General features: G+C 32.8%; 1 protein-coding gene across 1 annotated transcript in view; it reads right to left on the bottom strand.

Annotated features, from left to right (window-relative positions):
- LOC111634324 overlaps positions 1–25123 on the bottom strand; it is a 142168-nt gene that overhangs the window by 69844 nt on the left and 47201 nt on the right. The window contains exons 6-7 of the mRNA XM_023379080.1: positions 18311–18563; positions 18028–18234 (exon numbers count right to left, since the gene is read on the bottom strand). Of these exons, the coding sequence (XP_023234848.1) occupies positions 18028–18234; positions 18311–18563 (460 nt within the window). The remainder of the gene's footprint in view (positions 1–18027; positions 18235–18310; positions 18564–25123) is intronic.

Raw genomic sequence — 25123 nt, 5'->3', positions numbered from 1 at the left:
GTTACATTAGTTTATAAATTGATATTAAATGTAGTTTCCAAAACTACATTCCTGATGATGTCCAATGAAATGTGGATAAAAATGTTTGCATAAGTAAAAGTTTTTGCTAGATCCTTGGCTTTTGAGTAGGTTGATTGAATACAATTCATCCAGCATTCAGCTATTGTCTATTAGTTTCCAAAACTTTCATCCAATTGTCATAACGTCTATATTTTCAAAGACAATTGAGAAACTGGGTTTTAACAAAGTTAATTTTATTTTTAGACAGATATAAAATTATAAGTGATCAACAGTTTAGTTTTAGAGAAGATAAATCCATCCAGGATGCTATATTCTCTACTATAATATAATGATAACTAAATTATATTGTTCTTATGTTACTGTAGTGGCTTTTGTTGATTTGAGTTCAGTGTTTGATTCAGTAAATATTGACATTTTGTGCGCTACTTTATGGGACCTAGGTGTTTGCAGGAAGCCTCTTTTGTAGTTTTGATCCTATTTGAGTAATAAAAAATTAAGAGTTAAAATTAACAGTAGTTTTCCTAAGTTTTTGGGCAAATTTAAGATGTTCCCCAAGATTTTGTCCTTGGTCCAATAATGTTTGACATTTATGTCAATCATTTATTGTATACTGTTGTGGATAGTATTTGTTATGCTAATGATTTTATTCTTACTAGTACTGCTAAAACTGTTAAAGCTGCAATGTTTTTATTATATCTAAGTTTAGAAAGGATATACATTTATATGCATAGATTGAATTAAACCATTAAACATTAATCACACATTGACAAGTGCTAAAACAGTATTTCAACATTTAACTAACTTCTCTGTAGGCAGTCAAGAATTCATCACAGTTTGCAACTTTGAAGTCCTCTACCTTCCCATCAAAATTAAACCATGTCTCTGCCAACTTTGTGACTTTCTGTTCAAATACATCAATGAGCCACACAAACAAAACTCCAACATCTTAAAACTGAGTGACCTCATTTGTCATTATTGTTTTTTCAATTCAAAGGTGTGACTTACCTACAAGACAGAGGCGTCCCACGGGCAGCCTATTTTCTGGTAACTTATGCAAACTAGTAACACACTGCCTAGAGGAAGATTTCCCCAACTTTCAACAACCAAATCTTTCTCTACATAAGATATATTAATGATGTACTTATAATTTGGAGACAGAAGTCAAACTTACCACATTCTTAGTCTCCATGAATCACAACCCCTACTCCTACAGCTTCCACTATATTTAGAAAGGAAACTTCCAAATATGTTCACTTCTTGGACATCAGTTAATCTTCCACCAGGACCACCACCATCAAGGCCATCACCATTTTATCACCATCAAGGTATACCAGAAACCAGGTTACAAACTCCTCTCCATCCCAAAGAAATCTCTGGACCCTTTCATATTTAAATGGCCACATTCAAAGCATTCGTGAACAGGGCCTTTACATACTCATCTACTCCTCTGGACAGAATAAGGAAACTTGAGTACATCTCTCATATGGCAATAGAACATGAATACATACTAACCTCATCAACAGATTCCAAACACATTCCATACATAAAAAGGACAACATTAAAACATACAAGTTGGTCTGGTACAACCATCAACTTTCCAATGTTTACAAACAAATTGCCAAAACCAAGGATTTCAAATTGGACTTCAAAAAACAAAAAGCATCAATTTACTCCCTATTAAAGAACTCCGAGGATCCAGTTGATAAGAAGTTCCTAGAAGGAGTCTACACCATCCCTATCACAGACAGACAATTTAATAAAGAGTTGGTTTACATAGATGCCATTATATGATCTCTGGACAAAAGCATTAAGAAGCATGTCTATTCCATCAAAAAGGGCCTATCCTCTTCCACACTGAGTGCCTATGCTTCTGAAAATTGCATCCAAATTGCCTACAACAAAGCCCAAATTCTACATCAGGTACTTAACTGAACCCATTTAAAACACCTGATGAGAAAGGAAATTTATAGGACATCCTCTAAAAATGCTACCATAAACTATAAATAAGCTAAGACCTTCTCCAATGCCTGGAAATCTTTGTTCAAAATATCCTTTTGATTCAACACTTATGCTTTAAAAACTTCTTTCTAGATAAGATGACATCATATGTAATGAATCTGTTCTGACAAACAGAACTGAAGTTACTTCCATTTTTAAAATTATGTTCTATCTTACACATTCCATTTCTTGTTAATCTGATGATGACCATTTGAAACTGTTTAAAATGTTCATTTATTTTAGTAAAGTTTATTTCTGCTGGATTTTCCTATTTGTGTGTGTTTATTTTGTATCACAGTTCTTGTGGGATTTTGACTGTTAAAATTACTTTATGCAATGAGGGCAAGTCTCTTTTTTGCTGACAATTTTTATACAAATGCCAAACTAGCTGAGGAACTGATTTCCAAGATCACATTTTGTGGAACTGGCAAACAGGCATGGTGCTCCAAAGGACTCAATGCAAAAGAATGAAGAAAGGAGAAATTGCTGGATTAGAAGATGGCATTGGAATCCAAGTAATAAGTTGACAAAAGACCTGTTATAGTGCTTACAACTGTTGAGAATCACAGATGCACTTGTGGATATCGGAAAAATTGCAACAAACCAGAATTTGCAGAATAGGTTGAAGTTTCAAGCTGTAATTGACTACCATCTAGCAAAGGAGAAGTGGATTTTTTTATCAGATGGTGGCTTATTACAGCCCACCATCTGATAAAAAGATGGTGGGCTGTAATAATCAGAAGAGATGAAATGATACAGAAAAGTTGTTGTTGCATATCTTCTTGAGATTGCCATGGTCAATGCCCATACCATCCACTGCCACAGGACACTATTGTCTAGCTAAAAAAAATCTGCAAAAAATCATTGGAAAGAAGCATTTTGAACAAACTGTACAACCCTATTCTGTGACTCTACTAGGAAAACACAGCAGCTACACCCAACAGAAGAGAGAGGGTCCTGCAAGAAAACCAACTGACAATGCCAAAAAAACTAAGTGAAAGCTAGAAAAAATTATAGCAGTAAAAAAGCTGACAATGCAACAAAGCAGCCACATTTTGTGTTGATTGTCCAGGACAACTCACACTATGTCTTAGCTTTCTTAACAAAAAGCATCAATCACCATAGAGCAGAAAAAAAAAACACAATTTATCTGCATTTTACACAGTTATATACAGTTTTAATCTGTTCACTTTTCTCCTCACAAAAGCAAAATTTTCACATATAAATCTTTACATTTGCACTCTGAAACACCGCTGTAATGGTGTTAAACAATATTAAATATTTAGGGATTGATGGAAAGTTAAATTGGAAGTGTCACTGCAGTAAGGTATGTAAGGATATAGTAAAAAAGAGTACTATTCAAGCAGCTAAAATTGTATTTAGAGTTTGTACATTTTATAACCAATTAAATCACTCTAAAATTCAACACTGTATTTTGATTTAGGGAAGTGCATATTCCTATTATTTAAATATGATTTATAAGATTCAAAAAAAATTTTTATGAATTTATTTACAGTTGTTTTATAGAGACTCTGTGAAGGACTACTTTGCAAGTTCAAAAATTGGTGCAGACCAGTATTTACATATCTACATATTATGCGGGATGTATCATAAGTTCTTGGCCCAATGAGAAAGGGCAAGGAAAAAACAAATAATGGTTATTTTTCAATATAATCAACCTTGATTTCAATGTACTTATGACAATATTTAAAAAGCAATTTAATCCCTTTATAAAAATATTGTGAAGAGTGCATTACTGCTGTTTGAAGCTCCTCATCACTGTCAAAATGTCTTCCTTGAAGAGTTTTTTTGAAACAAAAAAGCCTGATAGGACCAGATCTAAGTTGTAAGACAGTAATTGAGCTGTTCAAAGGCACAGTCCTAAATGGCAGCTTGAGTAAGTGCTGCATTGCAGATGAGTGTTGCCATGCAACAAGTGGACTTCTCATTAATTTTCCTTGTTTTTTCATAACTGTGCATGCAACTGAAGTAATAACATTGAATATTTTGCATTTACAGTAGTATTTCTTTCTTTAAAGTCCACCATCAATATACCTTCAACACTTTAGCTTTTTTGGGATGCTCTCCCATGGTCTTCATTACTATATTGATTCCATTTTGGAAAAGGGGTCATAGTAAAGGACCACAGTTTATTCCCCCATAACAATAGATTTTAAAAAATCAACTCCACCTGCTTCATAAAGGTCCAAAGTCCATCACACATTTTTCACATGCTGCTGCCATTGGATAGCAGAAAGAAATTTTGGAACCTATCTTGCAATGAATTTGCTCATGCCAGATGATCATGAAGTATATGCCAAACACTTGTATCTGATAGATTGGTCATTGCTGCTATTTCTTTCAACAATTCAAAAGAATCAATTCCTCCATCACACCAATTTTTTTCCAAGGTTACTACATGTACTGGATGACCAGATCTCATGTCATCTTCAAAGGATTCTTGTCCTAATTGAAAACGTTTAGCCCATTCTTTGACAATGGTATAAGAAACTTTTCTATACACAATTTGGCATTACTTAATTTCCATGCGGGTTTGCTCTTCTTTTGTAAGAAACTTGATGACTGCCTGATACTGTAGTTTAAAATTTGCTACCATGTCATATACAGAAGTCCACTATAATTCACCTTTTAGTACGAGTACTATAGCTGCTAAATTTGCATAGAACACTAATAAGACATTAATCTTTTATATACTGTCTTGACATGCCTTTCAGTCATGTACAGTAAATTAGGTTGGGAACTTATGGTACATCCTTCATAAAACATTGTTGTTATTTTGTCTAAATATTTCTATAATAATGCAAATGCTGGGTTGTATCCTTATTTTATTCAGAAATTCAGTGAAGCCCACAGAAACAGTTATTATGAGATACATGATAATAACTTATGACTGTTATTGTATGATTTGTTAATAGGCTAAATGTTGATTAAATATTTTTCTATGTCTGTATGAACAAAGAAAGAAAAGTAAGATTATTGATAATCATTTAGTTTATAAATGACAAGAAAAGTGTATACAAGTATCGTTTTCTTGAAACTAATGTTTTGTTTATAATTTTGTATTTTTTGTTTGCAGGGAAACCTGAAAAATGATTTTCTACCAATGGTTTTCCTGATTGTGCACTACTATGAGAGTATTCATCTTATTTATTTATTATTGTCTCTTAGATACAATTTAAGGTAGTGTCAAGGAAAATGTGCAGTTTCACCTAACTGACAAACTAAAGCTTTAACACAGAAACTGACAAAGTAATGCTAACTAATCAATTTACAAGTCTCATTTAGGGATTACACAACATGATTAGTTAGTATTCCTTTGTCAGTTACCCAAACTTTCCAGATTCTATGTCATTTCAAAACAAACATACTTAAAAAATAAGTTTGAATGTATCTGTGATATTAGCTACAAACTTTGCAGGATTAAGATTGATATATCAACTGTAAATGCATTTCATATATCCATAATGAAGATTGTCTGTTTACAAGTCAATTGTAATAAAGTTACATACTTTTTTTTTATACTAAACCATAAAAATTGTCTATTATGGAGAGGTTTCATATATTTTCATACATATTCAATTATCCAATTTTTTGAGTTGAATAATTGATGATAACACACTAAAAAAATTTAAAAATTAAACTTTTAAAGTATCAATATAATTAGTGATTCTAATAAAATAAAAACATTATTGAGATAATACTGGAATTTCAAAGAATTTCGTGTAGTGTACTTTTGCCAATCTGAATTTATCATTGTATAAGATTTTTTGATTAATGGACCTATATATATAAATAAAAACAAATCAGAAAAACTATAAACAAATTTATAGATTTTTTAAAATTTTTATATCAAACTTATTCATATAATTGTTATAAAATATGTAGTGCAGATTAATTTTACAAATTCCTCACATTTTTAGAAAATAATCTATGTAGTAGGATCCAAATTTTGGGGACTTAACATATAGTTACTTGCCTTGAATAGTTTAAAACACTGAAATATAACCACTTTCAAACTAATCCCCATGGACAACAACATACTTTTTCTAGTGTTCATACCTTCTGGAAGCATTGCTGCGAGTTAAAGCTCCACAGCTAGTGTGATGTTACATTGTAGCATATCAGTGAGCCATGAGATGATGTTAGGTGTGCTGTGGTACAATGCCTCCAAGAGCCTCCCTCCTCTTGGAAGCATTGTAAAAGTACTTGAAAAAGTACAAAGTTTCTGGTGGGCATGTGAATATGATAAAAATATGTTGATTCACAATACTTGTTATATTTTTATTGCCTGACATTTATGGTAAAAGGAATTCTGACAAGCTTCAAACTTTTACACCTTTAAAATCTTGAATAGGATATTATTACATGTTTACTCACAAACTTGTCTTTAAACAGTAAGAGTCATATTTCACAGAAAATGTGCATGTCACAGTCACCATCTCAATTTTTGTGAAGCAAAAAGTAGATGATGTCTCTGTCACATGTGCCTACAATCATAGTGTAGTTTTCATACTAGGATTACATGCTACTTCATCCAGAGTGGTTTCCAGGTTGTAAGAAATAAAATCAAAATAAAACATAGGAATATCAATTATAAACTGATTTCAAATAATTTTATATTATCAAAAGTAAAAACAGTAAATCAGTATTCTTTTGGTATATACAGTACTTTGTAACTTGTATCTTAATTTTTATTTGTGGTATGCCATGGAATTCTGGGAAGTACCTAGATGTACCATGAGTGAGGAAAGGTTGCAGAGTGCTACTGTAAGTCATCTTTTGCAACCACTCATAACACTTTTTGCAATGTTTTTACCTTATTTGATTACTCAAAATGATATCAAAGCAGCATCACAGATGATAGCAAAAGATGACTTACAGCAATGCTTCCAAAAGCTGTATGAATGTTGGAAAAAGTGTATTGTTGCTTAAGGGGATTAGCTTGAAGGTGGTTGTGCATCAGTGTTTTAAATTATTCAAGGCAAAGAGCTATATGCCAAGTCCCCAAACTTTTGGATCATATTTCATATAATTTCTTTTTGTACTTGGCTTGAACATTTAATAGAAAAATGCAAAAATTGCTTCAGATTAAGCAGAGTTTGGATTTGGATTAGCAACAGTGCACTATATTTGAATTTTTGAGTTGCCACCCTGTAAACTAAATCTGTCATTAATTTACTTATAAATCTAGAAGTAAAATGTACAGTATATATTCTATATAAAAAAGCACATATCAATAAAAACAAAAAAGAAGCTTATATTTTATATAAAATCCTATATCTATTTTATATAAAACTAGCTTGTTACACCCAGCATTACCCAAGTTTATAAAAGTATCTATCACAATAATTGTTAAATCTGGCATTATTAATTGTAAATTTTTAAAATGTATGTGGTAAAACCCATTTTAAGAACATTATCAGAATACATATAAACAATGTGAATAGTATGTCCTCGTAAATAGTAAGTTTATAGAAAAATTATTAGACATACAATGCACAAAACCAAAACCAGCACTGTGAAAACAAAAATTTACAAATGTTTCTGTCTATATAGAAATAGATATCATCAGGTAAACGATATAGAACAAAACGGTTAACGAAAATTGAATGCTTTTTTAGATGATCCAACTGATTATGTAACTAGAATACATTGAGTTTAAAATTTCAAAATATGTATATTAGCTAAACGATAAATGAATAAATAATCAATATTTTCACATTAATTATTATATAAAACTTGAGCCCTGTTTCTGCAAGCTGAGAGATTTTTTTTTGACAAAGGTGGAAGAAGCTTATAGGTATCTACTAGATGTATTAGATCTAGCACACTTGATGATACACTCTTGATGATACACTCTTGATGATACACTCTTGATGATACATACTTGATGATATTTGTATTCTTCAAATACAAATATGTAACTTACCTACAGATGAGGGGTGTATCTATGGGTAGGCCATTATCAGGAACTCTGTATGGATTAGTGGTCAGAAAGCACGAGAATGCCATTTTACCTAAGTTTTGTGAAGATATAGTGGTGTACGTCAGATACATTGATGACATTTTCATTGGAACAAAATACCTAACCTTGACATGGTACTTAGATACTTTAACAATAACCCCTATGGCCTGTCATTGAGGGTTGAACAGAAGAGTCACACAGCGGCACATTTTTTGGATACCAACATCAAAATGAAACATGGTCAGCTTTCCACCTGTATTTTCCGTAAGGAGTCATATTCACCTCTATTTATACCTAACAATTCACATGGGCTGTATTGCTACAAAATCTCTGCTTTTTGAGCACTGATAAAAAGGGCCCATACATGTTGTTTGGAGCAGAGTGAAAAGAAAAATGAATTGTCATGAATCAGGGCCATGGCAACACAACATGGGTACCTGTCCTCTTTGGTCAAACATCTCGTAAAATAATATCTAAGTAAGGGGACCAGAATTATTCAACAAGAAGAACTGATGAAAGTCATCACATATAATGAAACACTTTCTAATATATATAGAGAAATTGCCAGGGCTACTAAGGTAAACTTAGCATATCGATGCACTCTGACAATCTTTTCACTCATAAGAAATGATAAAAGCAATATACATGACTCCTATTCTCCAGGGGTTTACTCAGTATCTGTTTCCAACAAATGAGTCAATCACTCATTAATATACATCGAAGTGACAGTGAGAGGTATGGCTATGAGGATGAAGGAGCATGAATATTCCATTAGAAAAAAGTTGTCAGCTACGGCGCTAGCGACATATGCGGGTAGTGAGGATGTATGTGTTGAACTGCAAAACGTAAAAATATTGCATAGGGTTTCAGAATGAGCACAACTTAAATACCTGGAGGCAGTTGAAAAATATACAGAGCAATTAAGCAGGGAGTCGTTATTAACTTTAAGGAAATGAACATTATATTAAGGAAATGGACACACTGCCCACATCATGGTGCACCATTTTTGAACTAAATTCCACCGATACAAATGCATGTTAATGTTAATTTAAATTGTATAGGATATCTATGTCATAATAATTAATGTGAAAATATTGATTATTTATTCGTTTATCGTTTAGATAATACAGTAGAGCATTGATTATCCAAATCAATTGGGGACTGGGGTTGTTCGGAAAATCAATATTTCAGATAACCGATTATGTACGAAAAAATATATTAATTTATCCCATGTTGAAATTTTTCTCCGTTGCGTGTCACATCAACATTGAATTTTCGTCGATGTTAAGCCTAACAAAGACTATTGTATCGTTAAAAATTATTTTTTCATTTTGTATAGACAAAATAAATATATTGAAAAATATAAAAACAATAAAACATTATACTTCAGAAGTTAATTTAGTATCAAAAATGTAAAATATTCGAATAGCCCAAGACATAGCCAAAGATTGCAGTGCCATAGCACTGGCGAAAATTTAAATTTGCCGACTGGAATTCTTTCGGATAATCAACGCTCTACTGTATACATATGTTGAAATTTTAAACCCAGTGTATTCTAATTATGTAATCAGTTGTATCATCTAAAAACACATTCAATTTTCATTAGCTGTTTAGTTCTATATCATTTATCTGATGATGTCTATTTCTATATAGACAAAAACGTTTGTAAATTTTTATTTTCACAGTGTTGGTTTTGGTTTCATGCATTGTATGTTTATAAAAATCCAGTTTTGAGAGCGATACTAAAAATTATTAGAATTAGTTTGGTTTATTTGCTTACAGCAACACAACATGTGGACAATCTGCCTAGGGGTTTGCCTCCCAGGAGAACTTCTACAGTAAACTGGCACCTATTTAGGTATTATTAATGTGAAGAAAATGCAGAAAACTCCACATGGCCAGCCCACTGGCAAAACATGAACCCATGACTGACTACCAATGGTTGGTGCTTTATCCACTTGGCCATGGGTAGACACTTAATAGAATTAAGAAAGAACCATCAGGAATGAAAAAACCAGAGTTGTTAGATGTGGAAAATTAAATACTTGTATAGTTTTTCACAGTGTAAGACTCCATGAATGTGAGTGCTCTGTGCTATGCATCACAGTAATGATATAGTGCATCTACTCAGTATATTGTTGTCACAGGAGTATAATATTACTGTGATAATTTAATATATATGCATTAAGTGAATATAATATAATAAAAAAGAATTTTTTTTAACCTTTTTTTGTAACAGTTCAATTTTCCAATTTGTATGTGTTCAATAGAACTATTTTATTCTGCTATTGCTGGTCCCAAACCAGGAAGAGAAAGGAGGAGGATTAGCATCAGGTGGCAATTGGCTATTAAACTATACTGCTGGCCAAGTAAAATGCAACACCATGTAGGCCTCTAGATATTGCAGGTGTTGCATTTTACTTGGCCAGCAGTGTATTTAATTATTAAAATTAATGGATTTATAGCCCAAGTATTTAAGTCCCCTTTAGGCACATCAAGTTTTAAGAGCTCACCTGGGGCATTGTACTATGGGATACATAAAGCATATTAATGCAATTTTTATATTTTTACTGATATATATGCTTGACTATAATTATATCTTTGATATCTATATTTTTTCTATTATCTAAGAATGTAAAATACTTGTGGGTTTAAAAAATGAAAATTTTACTTATATTTTTTGTAATTTGATCTGTAAATGCAAAAACCTAAACTTGTCAAATATGAACTCACTATAAATCATTTCAGCTTTCATGTATTAACATCAAATTTGTTAAATTTCACACAATTGTATTATTTTCAACTTCAGGATAGTTAAAGTTTGTATATTGTATCCTAAGAAAGTGATTAAAGTGATGGACTCTGCCAGACCCCAACCACGAAGGATAACAAACTGCCAATCAGTTTATTACATTGTTCTCAAAAATTCTCTTCTTTATCTGTAGTGGGTCAAATGACTAACAAATTGTTTTCTTGCACTCAGGGAAATGTTTTCTTTCAGATTTAACAACCAGTCGAAAATAAACACTAACAAACCAACAAGAAAATTATACACAAAGTGCAAACATTTTCACCTGTGTTAAATGAGCACTGTCAGGCAACAAACTGCTGAGAACACACAGGGGATTGTTGAACATGTGTGTAGGAGGAAGGGGTGTATGATGTAAGAAGAGAGGAGGGGGTTTATATTTTGTAGAAAGACTTCCAGGCAGTGGAAAAGAAGTCAACATCATGATAATTTATGGCTGCGTTATGATGGGGAGCCTTGTAAATTTCCACTTGTTCTAGATGTTTAAGTCTGTTATTCTGGATTTCTTACAGATGATCAATCACAATCCCTTCGGCCTAATACTCCATCTTGAACAGGACAACGCCCACTCCGTTCATTTCCTAGACCTCCAGATCACCAACAAACTGGGATGCCTGTCTACTCAAGTCTACAGGAAACCTACCCACTTCCCCACCTTCATCCCAGCCTCATCCCATGATCCTTTCAAGTTCAAAATGGCTGCTTTCAGAGCCTTAATACAGAGAGCATTTTCCCATTCTTCTAGCAAACAGGAAATAGAGAAGGAGCAATGTATTATCACCCAATACACCATCCAGCATGGCTACCCCCACACATTATTAGAGGTCTTATCTGCAATCTTTCCAACACTGCTTCCATCCAGCTAAATAAACCCACTCAAAAAGAAACAAAATTTAAGACCGTAACTTACAATAAGTCCCTTGCCACACTTTACAGAGAAATTGCATAAGGAAATAATTGTCGTTTGGCTTTCCACAGAAGCCCAGCTATCACCTTTCTACTCTGCAAAGCCAAAGATCGTTCCAACAAGAATGAACCACACATCAGGCAACTACAACATCCCAATCATTGACCACCATTACAACTGCCACCTGTAATACATAGGTGCTACGTCTCGCCCATTATATATCTGTCTCAAGGAACATCAAGCATCTATCAAAAAGGTTTAAACAATACGGCTTTTGCTTCCTACACAACCGATCCCAGCATCCAGCGTCAGGTTCAGGTTTTATTAAAAATGTACACCGTACATGCCCGACTCTGCTAAGCATGGTCAGGCTTAAAAACATACAATACTAAATAAGGATACATAGTTTGGTATAACTTAAACAGTATGAAAGTGGTAATTTGTAATTAACATCAAGCAACAAAACAAAATAACAAACACATACAATAACAAAACAGTTGCAGGAAATCAAGATAATTTAATGTAAATACCTACTGACATAGAAATAATAATAAGATCATAAGTATTTTATACAAAATAAGAAAAAGTACATAGTTTACACAGAGCTAAAAACATCAGTTGCAGTAGAAGTTCTGCATAGAGTAAAGCCAACATTAANATTTTTTTTCAAAAATGGCCTTAAGGACCACGTTTTTCGTAACGCTATGTAGGCTTGACGTATATGTCCGTCAATGGAGAGTGAGGGGTTAAACTATACTGCTGGACAAGTAAAATGCAACACCATGTAGGCCTCTAGATATTGCAGGTGTTGCATTTTACTTGGCCAGCAGTGTATTTAATTATTAAAATTAATGGATTTATAGCCCAAGTATTTAAGTCCCCTTTAGGCACATCAAGTTTTAAGAGCTCACCTGGGGCATTGTACTATGGGATACATAAAGCATATTAATGCAATTTTTATATTTTTACTGATATATATGCTTGACTATAATTATATCTTTGATATCTATATTTTTTCTATTATCTAAGAATGTAAAATACTTGTGGGTTTAAAAAATGAAAATTTTACTTATATTTTTTGTAATTTGATCTGTAAATGCAAAAACCTAAACTTGTCAAATATGAACTCACTATAAATCATTTCAGCTTTCATGTATTAACATCAAATTTGTTAAATTTCACACAATTGTATTATTTTCAACTTCAGGATAGTTAAAGTTTGTATATTGTATCCTAAGAAAGTGATTAAAGTGATGGACTCTGCCAGACCCCAACCACGAAGGATAACAAACTGCCAATCAGTTTATTACATTGTTCTCAAAAATTCTCTTCTTTATCTGTAGTGGGTCAAATGACTAACAAATTGTTTTCTTGCACTCAGGGAAATGTTTTCTTTCAGATTTAACAACCAGTCGAAAATAAACACTAACAAACCAACAAGAAAATTATACACAAAGTGCAAACATTTTCACCTGTGTTAAATGAGCACTGTCAGGCAACAAACTGCTGAGAACACACAGGGGATTGTTGAACATGTGTGTAGGAGGAAGGGGTGTATGATGTAAGAAGAGAGGAGGGGGTTTATATTTTGTAGAAAGACTTCCAGGCAGTGGAAAAGAAGTCAACATCATGATAATTTATGGCTGCGTTATGATGGGGAGCCTTGTAAATTTCCACTTGTTCTAGATGTTTAAGTCTGTTATTCTGGATTTCTTACAGATGATCAATCACAACCCCTTCGGCCTAATACTCCATCTTGAACAGGACAACGCCCACTCCGTTCATTTCCTGGACCTCCAGATCACCAACAAACTGGGATGCTTGTCTACTCAAGTCTATAGGAAACCTACCCATTTCCCCACCTTCATCCCAGCCTCATCCCATGATCCTTTCAAGTTCAAAATGGCTGCTTTCAGAGTCTTAATACAGAGAGCATTTTCCCATTCTTCTAGCAAACAGGAAATAGAGAAGGAGCTATGTATTATCACCCAATACACCATCCAGCATGGCTACCCCCACACATTATTAGAGGTCTTATCTGCAATCTTTCCAACACTGCTTCCATCCAGCTAAATAAACCCACTCAAAAAGAAACAAAATTTAAGACCGTAACTTACAATAAGTCCCTTGCCACACTTTACAGAGAAATTGCATAAGGAAATAATTGTCGTTTGGCTTTCCACAGAAGCCCAGCTATCACCTTTCTACTCTGCAAAGCCAAAGATCGTTCCAACAAGAATGAACCACACATCAGGCAACTACAGCATCCCAATCATTGACCACCATTACAACTGCCACCTGTAATACATAGGTGCTACGTCTCGCCCATTATATATCTGTCTCAAGGAACATCAAGCATCTATCAAAAAGGTTTAAACAATACGGCTTTTGCTTCCTACACAACCGATCCCAGCATCCAGCGTCAGGTTCAGGTTTTATTAAAAATGTACACCGTACATGCCCGACTCTGCTAAGCATGGTCAGGCTTAAAAACATATAATACTAAATAAGGATACATAGTTTGGTATAACTTAAACAGTATGAAAGTGGTAATTTGTAATTAACATCAAGCAACAAAACAAAATAACAAACACATACAATAACAAAACAGTTGCAGGAAATCAAGATAATTTAATGTAAATACCTACTGACATAGAAATAATAATAAGATCATAAGTATTTTATACAAAATAAGAAAAAGTACATAGTTTACACAGAGCTAAAAACATCAGTTGCAGTAGAAGTTCTGCATAGAGTAAAGCCAACATTAAAAGATCTATCATCTAGACTGTGATGATGCAGGGGTTGGAGAAGTAGCAAATACCGATCAGTCACCTGTTATTTAGTCTCTCTGTAGAATGCTTATGATATGTTTTAGTTAATTGCCTAAAAATGTCAAAGATTTCCTTAGTACTTAGTAGATCACTTTGGCTACAGGGTGATCCCAGCATCCAGGTGGACTTTCATGAGACACACCTCTTACATTACGAATCTAAACCACATGTGCTTAAACATCCAGAACAAGTGGACATTTACAAAGCCACCCACTATAATGCAACCATAAACTATGAAGACGTTTACTCCTTCCCCACTGCCTGGAACTCTTTCTACAAAATATAAACCCCCTCCTCTTTTCTTATGTCATACACCCGTTCCCCCTACACATGTGTTCAGCAATCCCATGTGTTCTCAGTAGTTTGTTGCATGACGATGCTCATTTAACATGGACAAAAACATTCGCACTTTGTGTATAATTTTCTTGCTGGTTTTTTAGGTTTTAGCAGTGTTTATTTTGATCTAATATTAACCAGTTGTAAAGTAGCAGTTGTTAACTTAACAACTAGTATTGCCAGTAATGAATTCTATAATTTTATTTTTAATAATTTAAAAAAATACTGATAAAATTACCAAATAAATGTTTGGATCACATTCACTAAATGGTATTGCTACGTAACAAATATAAATTTTAAATGTTGCAAAATTGAAAGTATTAAATTTCTTATCCTGGTCTGATTGTGAGAAAGCAAGGCAATAACACCAATGCAAGAAAATTGCATTGTCAAAAAAGCTGCAATGACTTATTTGGAATGAATTGGGATTGGTCCGGTCATTGAAACCAGGAGAAAAAAATAGAATGTGTAGCATTGTGGTAAAAGTTAAATATTCTACATTGTTATTTTATTGAATTGCAATTGTTATGTGCAACAATTGAGTGTACAGTGTTCTCACGCTGAGAGAGAATTTACTGCAGGTGATAGTAAGGTATTGTTTTTCGTAAAAATTTCTCTGGGAAAAAAGTTATAAACTTGAAAACCACTGTAGGTATTGCTTCAGAACATATCAGTTGAGGAATACTACAAAGCCTGCAGTTCAACTGTTAATTTTTTTAGAAATTAAATTAAAAATATGATATATATCTGCTGGATACATATGTCCCAAGATGCAAGTTAAGGCAATCATTTGGCCATGTATCTATAAAATTACTGCCAAATCATGATGAGTTATTCTGGAAATTCAGTCATAGCTTGAGCGTGCCCCATAAGTGACACATAGCAGCAATACCCTGTTGCTGTAAAAAAATGAGCAGGGGCTACCACACAAGACTGGACAGGCATATCCAAAGAAATTAATCTGCAGTTTAAGGGTAATGTCATAGAACATAAGGACACTAACAGGAAAAAGCAGAGATGGTAGCTGTTATAAAGAAAAGGAGAGTGAGGCCTCCTTACAAGAGACAAAATGGAAAGAAGAGAAGGCTAGAGAAATTGGTTGTGACTACAAGTGGTATTCTTAAATGAGAAACAGCAGGAATGGAGTTGGGATTGTGGGCTGTAAAGAGCTGAAGGAGAAAGTAACTTAGTAAAAGTAAAAAGAATAAATGACAGAATTATGATGATCTAAGTGATCCTTGGAAAGACAGCTTGAAACTTTCTCAGTGCATATTCCTCTCAAGCAGGATTAGGAGAGGAAGAGAAGTTCTGGAATTGCCTAGATGACCTATTACAGGGAATACCAGAATGCAAGAAGGCACTAACTAGCAGAGACATAAATGAGCTTGTTGGAAGAGAAAGAAATGGTTATGACAGGATGCACAGTGGACAGGGCTTTGGAGCTAAGAACAATGAAGGAATCCAAACTCTAGATGGTAATGATCATTGACTGGCCATAGTAAATATCTTTTATGTAAAGAGAATGGTGCATCTGGTTATTTACAAGAATAGTGGGAATGTCATATATTACCTATATTTTAATCAGAAGGGAGATTCTGAAGATGTGTAAAGATTGGAATGTGATATCAGGAGAGAGCCTTAGCACTGAACACAGAATGCTTGTGATGGATTTGAAGATTAAAATACAGGAGGAAGCCAGAGAACAAGTCGGTTCTCCACAGATAAGATGGTAGAAATTGAAGGGCAAAAAAGAAAGAGAGTTTAGGAAGAGGCTGTTTCTGTTGGACTGTTGGGATTTAGAACTAGATGTAATACTGTGTGGAAGAAAATGACTGAGAACATTGTGATGGTTGGTGAAAAGAGAAGTGGTTGGTGAAACTGGGATCAAAGAACGTGTTGGGAAAAAATCTTGCTAGTGGAATGAGGACATGCAGACAATTATTAAGGAAAAGAAGATTTTGTTCAAGAAATGGATGACTGTAGGAAGTATAAAGAAGCCAAAACAAAAACTAAGAGAGCAGTTAGTAAGGCCAAATATAAAGTCTTAGATGAACTTTAAGAAATTAGAGACAAGAGAGGGTGAGAAGGTGGTATACAAGCTGGCCAAAATAAAAGAAAGGACAAGCAGTGATCGTGGACAGATACATCGCATAAAGGATAAAAACCAGAGAGTGCTAACTGATGAGGGAGAGATTAGAAAGCATTTGAAACAATACTTCTATAGTCTACTGAATTTCCAGTCTAAGGTTGAAAGAGATTTGAAAATGGACAAAAAGAAAGGCAAGGTTGAAGTAATAAGTGTACAAAAGGTCAAAATTGTCCTGTTCAGAATGGAAAATGGGAAAACTGAAAAACTTATTAATTCTGAAAATTAAAAATTTTCAAAATCATGTTTATAAGTTCTACACTGATGGCATTGTTCTATATTTAGAATGTATTTTTTTCTTTGAAGGTGATTATTAGTATTAGTATTAGTATTAGTGAAAGTGTAGTTTTTTCAAAGCAGTGTAAGTAGGTGGTTAAGCCACCAACTAATTATGAAATTTATCACTAGATATTAGCTTAACTATAACCAAATGCTTTACATCTAATCATTAAATTAGTATTGTTATAGCCTGATTAATAATCTGGGAGTTTGTCTGGCATTAATAATTAAATTAGGTTAATGTATACGTCATTAACAATAATAGGCCAAGATATAGACAGTAGAGAGAAAAAAATGAAATGTTTTTAAGAGAAAATTGTTTCTTATTTCTTTTGGAATTAAGTAATAAGAAATTCTGGTTAGGGTTAAAAGCTAAAAATCTCTTGGGAGAGTATATGAATGATAAAAATACTGTAGAGTCTAACTGTGGTGAATTCTGACAAATAATGTAATTATAATCACTTTCAGTTACTAATGTTTTAATTTAGTAAATATTATAATACTTATGTCTATTTCTATTGTATTCCATATTGTATCATCATGAGTTATTTTCAGCATTCTTTGATCATAAATTTTAAAGATAGAGAAAGTTACATAGTAAGATATGTAAAAAAGCAAAAATTTATACATGTATAAATTTCTAAAAGTTTCATAAGATGAAAATAATAATCTGATTTCATATTAAATTAAAACATTTATATTGAAACTTACCAACAGCACCCTCTCTTAATGCTTGTTTAATTACATAACAAAGTCTAGCAGGATTATATGGAAGATTGTCTGATTCAATAATGCCATTTGTCATTGGGCTATTAACAGAAACTGTGGACGGTCCATCATGAACATTGACTTCACCACTGAAACAATCAATTATGTGATTGGCACACATATGCATTTCTGTTACTAAACTGGTTATTTCTGTAAAATAAATTATGATGATATTTCATCTCGTAAACATTTCTTTTTATATAAATACAAGAATATAAATTATTACGTTGTTTTAGAGCAGAATTTTTTAAAAACAGTTCACATAATTCTTCAAATTTTCGAAAACCAGGTATGTGAGCTAATAAATGCAAGCAATTCATTGCTGTTTCTTCTTGCAGATTATCTGGCAAACATTCACAATAAATATAATACAGAGTAGCATATAAAACATCTTCTGGTAAATCTTGTAAAGGAGTTGGTGATTGTGTCCAATCTATTTCCGGATTACCAAGTTGCAAAACAATTTTATGAACTTTAAACTAAAAAAAAAAGGAAATGTTTATTAAACTATAATTAATTGTAATTTTTTAATAATGTTAATAAATATCATTCAAAATAAGAACTGTATTTCATGATTAAAATAAGAAATAAAATAAATATTATAAACAAATTAGCAGTGCAAAAATAAAAAACTTTTTTCTTTTTACTTTATATAGCTATGTATTTTGGTATTAATTTAGGACTTATCATACCATGTTTTTTTAGAAAACTTGACTTGAACCTTTTTCTTTTCATTAAAAAGAAAAAGAAAAAGATCCAATTTTCATTAAAGACAAATTTAAAAACAAGTAAAACTAACAAAAATAACACAAAAATGAATTAATAAAATAATTTTATTTTAAAAATGAACAATAACTTACTGTAATTTTATGACAACAAAACTAATCCAGACAGAAATATTAACTTGCACAAACAACAACAGTAAGAAGAAGAAATGTAAGAAATAAATTAAAACAATCTAAAATTTATTATTCCTAAAAAAAAAAAACAGACATTTATTATCATTGAAATTTTGTGACAAAACTCGGCTTCAAAAACTGTAGCATAATTGTGTGGAATAGAATTGATACGATTATCAATGGTCATTTTATCAATTTGGCAATTATGACAATTTATTTGTGTCTAAAATTTATTTAGGATGGATGGTTTACTCAAACCTGAACACTTTAATACTGACCCAAACATTAGCGGCACTTCTCAACAATAATCTCATTTGTACCAAACTGTCAAGAATTTTGTATCATTGACAGAAATAGATATGAGGAAATTTAGCCTTCTTGTTAATTTTGTTGGTCCCCTAGTCCAGTGAACACCAAACTTTTTTGATTGCATACCCCTAGGATGAAAATAACTATAAGTTGTACCACCCCCTATAATATAACATAATATAAAATCTATTATTTTTTGGTTCTTGAATGCATAATCAGTGTAGCTGTATGCTATATTTTTGTAAATATTAATTTAAGTTTAGTTTAGTTTCTTCTTTCTACCCTTTGTCCTATTGTTCCATTTCCTTCTAGAACTTTCTTATCTATTTCTTAACTAAATCCCTGTCCCTTGGGTGGGATGACCAGTTCTGAGAAATGTGAAGAACAAAGAGTGAACAGGACCCTGAGGACAAACAGACAACGAACAAGGCATTCTCTTGCTGGACTGCTAAGTATATGGACATGATGAGAATGCTCCGAGTCGTGTTAGCAACAACCGGAGATCTCAGAAGTACGTTAAGACAAGGGGTCCTGTTTTAAGGTAGAATTGATGACAGTGAAAGGAAAAATCTTAAGTATAGAAGAAGAAGAAGACAATGAGTCAAATTTTTGGAGAATATCGTGCGGTATCCCACCCAGCAGTAAGCATAGTGCAAATATGCCAAACAAAATCCCGGGTATCCCTGTTTCTATTGTATATACTGTATATTTTCTTCATCCTCTTGTTTCTATCCTTTTCTTCCATTATTGTTAACTTAGTGTATAAGATTAGTTTTAAGATTGAGGCTTCATATTATCGCAATCGGGAATGGTACCTCTCATTTGGATATAACCAGCACTTTTTTTTGTCATAGAACACAATGGAACGGCATTCCACCACCTTTTTTCGATATATTTTAAAAGTTTTAAGAAAATTTTTGAAAATTTGATGTTTGGTCCACATTGAATCGCTCTGCTGAGCATAGAAGATAAGCAACAAAATTATTAAGACAATCCTGCTCCTGCTTGTGTGCCGAATTTTGTGTACGATGCATGTAATATATTTTTAGTAATGAGATGAGCATTCCACGATTTTTTTTTTTCCAAAAAAAGCACTGGATATAACAAACTATTGTCTTAGTGGTAACTTCGCATACTATTGTAATATATCATGACATTGAAATTCCCAAAGAAGAATCTGTATATATATGCGAAATTGTTTACTTGTAAAAATATATCAATTATTATTTTTACCGTATCCTGTCTGACTTTGTGGTAAATTTTACTTTTGCACTAACTTTCACATCAGACAAGGAATTGGAAGGAATATTGAGTCTAAATGAATCTCTCGTCTGCAATAAAACTTCAAATTAGAAAAATATACATATAAAATCTATGTTTATGGAATAAATTACTCATATTTTTTGTTTCAGAAAAATTTGCTAAATTTCTACTATAAATACATAATTCCTGCTAAATTTCCAGCTAACCACAATTTGAATCTTTTTTGTGTATGACCGCAAGTGATCGTGAGCCTACTTTGGGAAAATGACTGTAAGATTAGACAGACTGAGGACAGGACACATACAGTATTTTAAAGGAAAGCATGATGTACCCCAAGTATCACTTTGTGTACCCCCTGGGTACACATACCCCACTTTGGAAGCCACTGCCCTAGTCAACTCCTATATATCATAGTGCTCTGGATTTGAAGATGCCATTAAGACTTTGCTCTATATTTGAAGTCCGTAAATGAAATTTTTGCTTCCCATTGCCTCATTAATTGTCGTCAACAACCCAGTGAGTCAATTGGCCAATGTTATCAGTATCTCAGGGCATTAAGCAAGGACTGTAACTTCACTTCTGTCTCTGCTGAAGAGTATAAAAGTGAATATGTACATGATGCTTTTATCGCTGAGTTGTGATCCAACCAGACTCAACAATGTCTTTTAGAAGGTCATACTCTAAAATTCAAAGAAACCTTGTCACATGCCCACACTTTAAAATCTGCATGTATCCAATTGGAAACCTTTGTCTCCAATACCACTAAGGCAAACACCCAAACTAAAAATGCATGATGGTTTTAAAATTTATTTATTTATGTGTGATATAACTATTTACAGGTTCAATACAGAAAATCAGCTCTAGGATGGTTTCTCCAGCCAACCTTAGACATGATCATCGATGAAACAATCACAAAAATAAAATGGCCATGTCAAATCAAATCACGATCACAATAATTCAATACAATAAACAAGCATAATTAATTTTCTTAAAACTAACCCTTAATACTACACTCACTCCAATAAAAGAAAATTGAAAATAGGGGGCAAGAAGTAGCTAAGATGGCAGATTGGTTAGGAAAGAATACAGGGACTTTTTGTTACTGTGAGGGCCACATGTGAGCTTCAATGCAAAATACTTGATTCTAGCTTCTTTTCCTTCAGTTCTTGAGGGTCTTCTTGTATATTTTGTCCTAAAAGCCAGTAGCATGTTTGGACTCTTCAAGCTGAAAAGCTGGCTCTAACACAATAACTTTGGCCTGGAAATTTTAAAGTTTCTGCTCAAAGTTCTAGCCTCAACCGTCTCTTGGGCACTAGACACTGTAACATCTCTGTCCTTTTGTGACCTCTCTTCAAGCACCAACCTAAAAGTGACCTTTCTTTGCTTCATATGCTTTCAGGTAACCTTGCATATGATGTTGGTGAATTCTAGGAAGTGGCTCTTACTTCCAAGAATGAATAATTAAGATTAGAAAGTTCTAGAAGATAAAAATAACAAAGAGCAGGAAAAATTGTCAGAAGAACAAAAGGACAAAAGCATATATGGCAGACAGCCACATAAGACAGTGTAATTTGAATGATTATATTGTGTAATGTAAGTGTAGGAGAGTGAGATAGTGTGAAACACTGTTCCCTGTTGTGTCCAGTTGTAACTGTAATGTTTGAACTGGCAGTGCTATATTTTTGTAGTGTATTTTTAGACAGAATAAAGTCTCTTGTTAAGATAACATCTTTCTATATATAACAATTACTATATTGTACTATATTTTGCATTGCTACAGAATACAGAAGTATTAGTTTTAAAATTAAAACAGTAAAACAAATATCTGCTAAAATATTTGAATATGGAATTTCTGCAATCTGTAGTAATTAACTTCATTGATGATAATACTGGCTTAAAAAATTTTTTTCTAACTTTTCAAATGCAAACAGTTTCAAAATTTCAAATGTATCTAATGCCGTTGCCAATTTATGTTTTTTGACAAAATATCCAATGCAGATAATCTATGTTTGCATATCATACTTTGCAAGTAATTCTTGATTAGTTTAAATTTCAAACATGAGCATTCTGCAGGTGCTACAATGACTGGCACTGTGAGAAAGAGAATGAATGCAAAACATAAGTCATAATGATATATTCTAGTTTAATTACCGGTACCAATGAACACCATGACTAAACTTTTAATTTTGGAAACAGTGTTTAAAACAACATTGAACTAATGCTTTTGACTAAAACATAAGTCAGGAAACCGAACAATAATACATAATTTTAAACAATTATAAGCTTGTCTAGATCATAAACTGTTTCGCATTTTGAAATATCCAACTGAAGTGTTGACTAAAGTAAAACTGTAATGCAGTAAAACCTAAATACATCAAACTGCGTTAACTTGAAGCTGTATACAGGTCCCAAGCACAGTATATAAGGTTTTCCAAATAATGTAATCTCATTAAGTCAATTTTCCTTGACCCTCTGCCTTTGATAGGTCCATGATCTTAATTTTCTCTATTTTATGTGAAGACAGATAATTGAGATAAAAATGCATTATGACTCCATGCCAAACACAACACCATGTCATTACAACCTCCAGTCGATATCCTTTTACTGATACAGTACATTACCAGCATTCTAATTGGAACACAAAGAAGCACCTTGACAATGCACCATAAAGCACCATAAATTGTATATAATTTTGTAATCATGCTGTGAACAGATCCTTGAGAAACAGCTCAATATCATGAAATTTATGGCCACAGAAAAATTTTCAATAGAAAATCATTATTAAATTTGTTACCTCAAAACTCTAAGTCAGGATATTTTTACCCCTTAAACTTTGACTTTTTTTTGTACTAACTTGTGAGACTAACCCAATAGATAAAAAATGTTGATAGGAAGCTGTTATAGTTATATTATAGCCTGATCATTTAGGCAATCATTGGTTTATTATAGGAAGCTGTTAATTCAGTTATTTTAATAAACAGCTCATCATCTTGTTCATTTAAAATGTAATCAGGAAGCAATAGTCTAAACAAGATTACTATCTTATTTAGTCCCTAAAATCTCAAACTCAACTGAAAAATGGCGGTTTCAAGCCTATGGTAAAAAACAGCTGTTTTAAACAATTTATTGAAACATGTTAAGCCTTCATCACTTGACAATTTATCAAAATGCTTTTCTACGTGAAGTAATCTGGTGAGTATGAATCCAAAAATTTTACAGAATATAATATTCAGAATTTCATGAATATAAATAAATAATGATAATGAATATAAATAAAAGATGCCCACTTTTGCATTTATATATTTTCATTTTGGATCTATTTCCTACCTTAGGTCCTACAAATTAAAAAAGTACAAAAAGTGATAAAAAAAAATAAGAATCATATGTGATACATCTCTCAATTTTAGAAGGAAGCCTCAACCCACTGTACAGAGTTGTCAGAAAATGAAAAAAATTTAGCATCTAAAATATTATTTGTCATCCAAAAGAGTCTAAAAGTAATTTTTATTGAAAACGAAGAGTATCATTTTGCTGTTTATTTACATTCATACAGTATAAAATTTGTAATGTAGCCCAAGTGGCACTAAAATGCCCAATCTAATAATCTTATCATTGTATATGTTTAGCATTGAAATAAATGTGCAAATTTGAAGTCAAAATCTCATGATTTTCTCTAAAAAGGGGACCTTACGGTCTCGGAAATTCAGTTCGGGATGAGACTTTGTAGGTTAGTAGTATACTTCAAGGGTGTCCACCCAGAAGAATTGTAAAGCACACTAGCCAGAAGATTCTGAGAGCTCTAAAATTTTAAGTGCAGCCCTTATACTGATCGATTTTACACTATGGCAGCACAGCGAAATGGCTGAGTCTGTCTTCAACCAATGAACTTAAGACAAAAGTTATGTGAAAGTGTCACTTTTGCTGCTGACTTGTGAAAACTCACCAAATGATTAGCTCCCAGGTGTGAAAGTTGACAGTTATGGGACAAAAATGCATTTGAAATTATTCAACTTTTTAAAAATAAATTATCATCTTTAATTCACATTTTAATTAGCTGTAACAGTCATTTCATAAGTAAAATAAAATTATTTATGATTTAATTGATAATATTTTTAGGTCATTAACTTTATTTCAAAGTTGTTATAAGTTTTAAAGCAATTAAAAATAAAAATAAAAAAAAGTTAGCCGAAGGTAGAACCAAATCTAGATCGCCCACGTGGCAAGCGAGTTCGCTACAGAATCAGCCATTTCGCTGTGCTGCCATAGTGTAAAATCGACCAATATATAAGCTGTGCTTAAAACTTTAGAGCCCTTTTTGTCGGAATCTTCTGGCTAGTGCGCTTTACAATTCTTCTGAGTGGACCCTTGAGGTATACTACTAACCTGTGAAGTCTCATCCCGAACTGAATTTCTGAGACCATAAGGTCCCCTTGTAAGAGGGCATTTTTAGTAAGCCCATTATGAGTTCATCCAGGTTCATAATAGAGTGCTGGGTAGTGAGGGATGGACCCCAACATATCTGAATGACTCACCTGCCAAAAAGTTTTTTACCCATCCAGATTCAGTTC

This window comes from Centruroides sculpturatus, unplaced genomic scaffold, assembly GCF_000671375.1.
Source record: "Centruroides sculpturatus isolate CEXI.00-Female unplaced genomic scaffold, Cexi_2.0 scaffold894, whole genome shotgun sequence".
NCBI classification, from domain to species: domain Eukaryota; kingdom Metazoa; phylum Arthropoda; class Arachnida; order Scorpiones; family Buthidae; genus Centruroides; species Centruroides sculpturatus.
This window is presented reverse-complemented; position numbering and strand designations above follow the sequence as displayed.